The sequence below is a fragment of the Lycium ferocissimum genome, chromosome 10 (genome assembly GCF_029784015.1).
Source record: "Lycium ferocissimum isolate CSIRO_LF1 chromosome 10, AGI_CSIRO_Lferr_CH_V1, whole genome shotgun sequence".
NCBI lineage: Eukaryota > Viridiplantae > Streptophyta > Magnoliopsida > Solanales > Solanaceae > Lycium > Lycium ferocissimum.
The window spans coordinates 7,401,814-7,407,236 of NC_081351.1; the positions used below are offsets into that span (position 1 = coordinate 7,401,814).

Below are 5,423 nucleotides of genomic sequence, written 5' to 3' on the forward strand. Positions count from 1 at the left end.
TTGTTCTTGTTTTTTTCTCGTTTTGTAGGTTTCTTTGTGAAATTTGCACCACAAACACTTGATTGGAAAAAACAGAGAGTAATGCAATTGCTAACTTCATCAACCTTCTGTATTTCACAACTTGCATCAGTTTGACTGTGAATTTTATTACAATGAATTCTCGTATTAGCTCAAACAAAATTAAGAAGCTTCCATATTGGGTAATTTCACCTTCTTTTCATCCCCTCGAATTGTAAATTTACCATAGTACTCCCTAATCAACTCCTCTTTCTCGAAAAACTTTATGTTGTGTCTCACACAACATATATTATTTGTGTGAGTTCTTTTTTCTCACAAATTAATGGACCCAAATCTTACACTTTTGGATCCACAATCTCTGAATTCACAAGTTTGTGAGATTAAAAAAATCTTCTACAACTTAGTCTAATACCAGTTGTGATACATAAGATCCAATTTTTCTCCCACCTAACATTCTTCTCTCCCACCTTGTTTCACGTGCACTTCTATTACATTAAAATCTTTTGAGTTTAACTAATATTTTTGTTTGTAGTAATAGCTAATTTATCTTATTTTTAAAAGTACAAATTCTATTTTTTATTATAAAAAATTAACTATAGATATTTTCTGACTGACTGTTAGGTTGTAAATCTTTTTATGGAGTCAGTGTATAAAAAATAAACTTTAAATCTTTTTAGAAAGTGTATTCAAGGGAAAAGCTCAGCTAGATTTGAGACACCCCCATCAGTCCACTACAACCCCACTATCCTCTCTTCTCTTGTGTCCCTATCTCTGTTTTTTGTTTTGAGGTCCTCCAGAATTATTCTCTCCAAATAAAAATCTAAGTCATTGAAGCAAAAATATGCACACACACAAATTCACTTCTTAATGTGCTTTGTATCTGGGTATTTTTCTTATCCATTAAATGGCTGAAAAACAAATATCTCAAGAAAATGATGAAGTTGGCAGTAAGAAGGAATACAATGGAACAATTAGTAGACAAGAAGTTGAAGCTGCCATTGCTAAAGCTGTAGAGCTAAGAGCTATTCATGCATCTTTATTACAGGGCATTAATAATAGCCCTGCTAATCTCATCAAGTGTCCTAATTCTTCTTCTTCCCCTGCTAACCTCTTCTCTGCCCAAGATTATCCTATTTTCACACCAGTAAGTTCTCTTCTTCTTGAGTCTTCTTTACTACTTCTTTTATCTCAATCTACGTGAGACTTTTCTTTTTTAGATATTCAAATTATGTAAATTTTGATCAACATTTTAGAATAGTATATTTTTTCATCACATTAACATAAAAGAATTGTAACTTATAATATTTTTCTTATAGTTTTTTGAATATCTAAATTCTAATTTTACAATATTAAGATCTAATCTAGTTTAACTTCAAATATTAGTTAAATTGAGTTTTCAGAAGTGAAAAGTGCCACGTAAATTGAGGAGGGGGAGTATTGTCATAGATGAATTCGTGACGATTTAAAATTTAATATGTCCTATACTTCTGTGTTAATCACTGAATCCTTTGTATTTTTGTAATTATAGGTTCAGTACTTCAAATTTAAGAAATTTAGTGATTTTTTCACATTATATTTTCACAAAAGGATTTTTTATATAGTCTTAGCTTGGACAATTTTCATCTCTTAAGCTAGTTTTTGGGTTGAGGTAGGTTCTCTGTCTATCTTTCAACATGGTATCAAAGCGAGACTCATCCTAATTTATGGTTTACTATGTTGGACCCCATATTAAATTGGTCACACTCCTTACATCCAGCCCTAGGCGTGAGGGAGTGTGTGAAGAGTCTCACATCGATAACCGGAAGGGAATTTGGACTCTTTACCCGGTCTTGAACAATCTTCGCCTTTGAGTTAGTTTTGGGGTTAAGTTAGCCCCAATATCCACTTGTTTAATATTTGTTGGAACGACACTTTATTCACCTCCGCGTTTCTTGACATGTTAGAAATGCGGCAGTCCCAGAATTTTAAGGTTGTGAGTGCTCCACCTTTTGTTAATGGGATTGGGCTCCTCTCCATTTTCCTTCTCTCCATTTTCCCCAAGTTCTATCTTGGATTAGAGACACATGACATGGATTATAATTAATGACTAAGATTTAATTAACTAAAGCAAGGATCTCTAACCATGATTTACATAATTAATAACTTATCCATAAATATATTAAAAATATTTTCTCTCTCTTCCTATTTTACTTTTCCTACGAATATCTTTTCTCCTTTACCCGATTTTTTTCCCACTTAATTTTTTTCCCTACGCAGAAATAGACCCCATTATTCAATTGGTGATATTTTCCATTTTTTTCAATTATGATGCTTACTAATTCACATAATATAAACCCCATTATTCAATTGGTAATTGTATATTTCTGAAAGAGTTGTTTATATTTAAAATATCACCATTAAAGAGTTGTCATAATTGAAAAAAATGAAATATTAAAATAGGAAGAGAGAGAAAATATTTTAATATATTTATGGATAAGTTGTTAATTATATAAACCATGGTTAGAGAGCCTTGCTTTAGCCAATTAAATCTTAGCCATTAATTCTAATCTATGCCATGTATCTCTAATCTAATGTAGAACTTGGAGAAAATGGAGAGATGAGAAATGGAGAGGAGCTCAATCCTTGTTAATGTATGGTTGCTACAAAACACATGAGCAGAAGTGCACAAAAATTTGACAGTGAAAAGAAATAATGAGCAAATTATAACTAATACTATTATTTGAGTCCAACCATTTCTCATTGATTCATTTCTTTGGTCCAAATGTGTTATTGCCTGATATTTTGTGATACTCATTCCTATTGCATCTGTTTATATTTATGAAAGTATCTTTTTGTCCAACTTACAATGGGAGCCATCCAAAAAAAATTCTTTAGGCCATCGTTCTTGAATTTGTTGATGCTTTTTCCTGCCCTTGTCATTATGTTTTATCGAGTTTCTCTAGCATTTAGTTGAATTTCGGTTTGATTTTAATAAGTTTAGCCTATTGTACAAGTCTGCTTGATAAAATCTACTCCCCTAAAATCTAAGCTTGTGAATGTATGCAGAGTTATGAAGCAGCTCCATTACCTGGATCCAAACAACTACTCCAGGACACTCGAGACTACGCTGACCTTTGGGATGATTATGGCCTTGGAGGAGTAGGAAATTGTGATGAATCCAGTTTCTCGAATTACACAAAGGCGAATTCCTCCTTAAGGAAAGGAGGAATTTCACCCCATATCTGTCCAGCTGATGATCAGAGATCGGTCACCGACTCTTGTGCTGGTCAAACTCAAATCACTCTGCTCAGAACAACCTCTCCTGGTGGTGATTACTCTATCTCTAGAAGAAACTCTATGGGAGACTTGAGATCATTTTCATCTTGCAATAGGTGTAAACCTGCTATAGTAAGTACTCAGAGCTCTAATGTAATCGTGCCATTGACAGATTCACACTCTTTAAATCAATTGCACCCAAAGAGTAAAGGGATGAACTTGTCATGGTTGTTCCCTAAGCTAAAGAAGAAAAACAAGAATGAAAATTCATGGAGAGAATTCGAGGATATTTCTTCTGTCGAAACATTGAAGAAAGAGCTTGTGGAAGCGAAGGAGAGAAGAGAGTCAGCCCTGATGGAAGCCTCAGAAATGAAGTCTTCTTTAGGAGAGTTAAAGGAAAAATTGGAGTACTTAGAAACTTACTGTGAGGAGCTCAAGAAAGCCTTGAAACAAGCAAATGTTCAAGCAAAAGATAATTCACAAGTATCCAACAAGCTTATAGACCTTCCAAGAGGAGAAAACACGATTCCTGTTAGTGAAGAGGTAATGGTTGAAGGGTTTTTGCAGATAGTATCGGAATCAAGACTATCAGTGAAGCAATTTTGTAAGACTCTTATTGCACAGGTTGAAGAGACGGATAACTCTTTAACCGATAACTTAAACCTTCTACTTCAACCTTACAAGCTTTCTCTTAATTCGAAGCTCTCAAAGGCGGTGTTATGCCATGTGGAAGCCATCATAAACCAGTCACTCTTCCAAGATTTCGAGAACGTTGTGTTCCAAAAGAACGGCGCTCCAAAGCGCTTGGACCCTCAACAAGATTGCAACGATCAGTTCTCGTCCTTTGTCTCGTTGAGGAACCTAAGCTGGAATGAAGTGCTAAGAAAGGGGACAAAGTATTATAGTGAAGATTTCAGCAAATTTTGTGATCAGAAGATGTGTTGCATCATCACAACACTTAACTGGAGAAGGCCATGGCCAGAGCAACTCCTGCAGGTAGGGGTGTCAAATTACCTGCCCAAAAGTTACTTGTACTGAAATGGGCTAAAAAACGGATCATAACCCAACCCGCCTAATTCTTACAAAGTTTTAACTTTTTTCTGTTCTTTTATAATTATTTAAGTACCTAATAAAACTATGTTGTTCTTTATTATGACTATATATAACATATCAAACAATAAAAATATCTTTTTGAAAAATATTTTAACAAGGTTTCTTATGGATTGGGCTACCTATCAGCCTAATTTTTAGATGGATTGGGCAATGATTGAACTAATTAATGGGTGGATCAAACTTAGACGGGTTGGACAAATAATGTTTTAATGAGCTAATTTTGCTACTCCTACGTGCAGGCATTCTTTGTTGCTGCTAAGTGCATTTGGTTGCTGCATTTGCTCGCCTTTTCGTTCAACCCTCCCCTTGGGATTCTCAGGGTTGAAGAGAATACAACTTTTGATAATAATTACATGGAGGATGTATTTGCAGATAAGCAAAAAACACAAGGTCCAAGCAAGGTTAAGATCATGGTAATGCCTGGTTTCTATGTGCGTGATAAAGTACATAGGTGTAAGGTAATTTGTAGGCATAAATCTGCAACCTAAATTACTAATTAGGATCTCTTTCTTAATTCTGTTTTATCTAACTTGCAATGTTGATCTCATGCTAATCATTTGCTTGAACAGATTATCTAATATCTATTAATTAAACTGTGATATAATACTTCTATGAAACAATTACTTATTATCCAATTCTCTCTGGATTTTCTTATTTCATTTTCCTTAGTTTTCTAATGAATGAAATGGACCACAAAGGTGTAAATTTTTCCCCATCAACAGATGAGTTTAAGCAAACAACAATATAGTCACGCCTCAATCTCAAGCTAGTTGATGTCGCCTAATAAATTGACTAATGTTATGTTGACCATCAACCTACCATAATTTTTTTTTTTTATCCGAGCTTAGAACCAATAATGTGAACAAACTCAAACAAATTAACAATTTTTTAGCAAACAAATTAGGAAAATTGTGGTAACTGGTAAATAGGTCATAAAAGAGGTTTGATGATTGGGGAGTTAACTAGTTTAGTAATAACCCGGAAATCAGGGGTTGAATAAGCCACAATGGAATTGAATCTTATTCACAAAAGAAATT

At 34.0% G+C, this 5,423-nt stretch overlaps 1 protein-coding gene across 1 annotated transcript; it reads left to right on the forward strand.

Annotated features, from left to right (window-relative positions):
- Positions 1 to 747: 747 nt before the first annotated feature.
- On the forward strand, positions 748 to 5,021 carry LOC132035573 (IRK-interacting protein-like). The gene is made up of 3 exons (XM_059425871.1): positions 748 to 1,162; positions 3,064 to 4,269; positions 4,626 to 5,021. Exons 1-3 carry the CDS (start codon positions 923 to 925, stop codon positions 4,872 to 4,874), a joined length of 1,695 nt encoding a protein of 564 aa, XP_059281854.1. The 5' UTR covers positions 748 to 922; the 3' UTR covers positions 4,875 to 5,021.
- Positions 5,022 to 5,423: the final 402 nt, after the last annotated feature.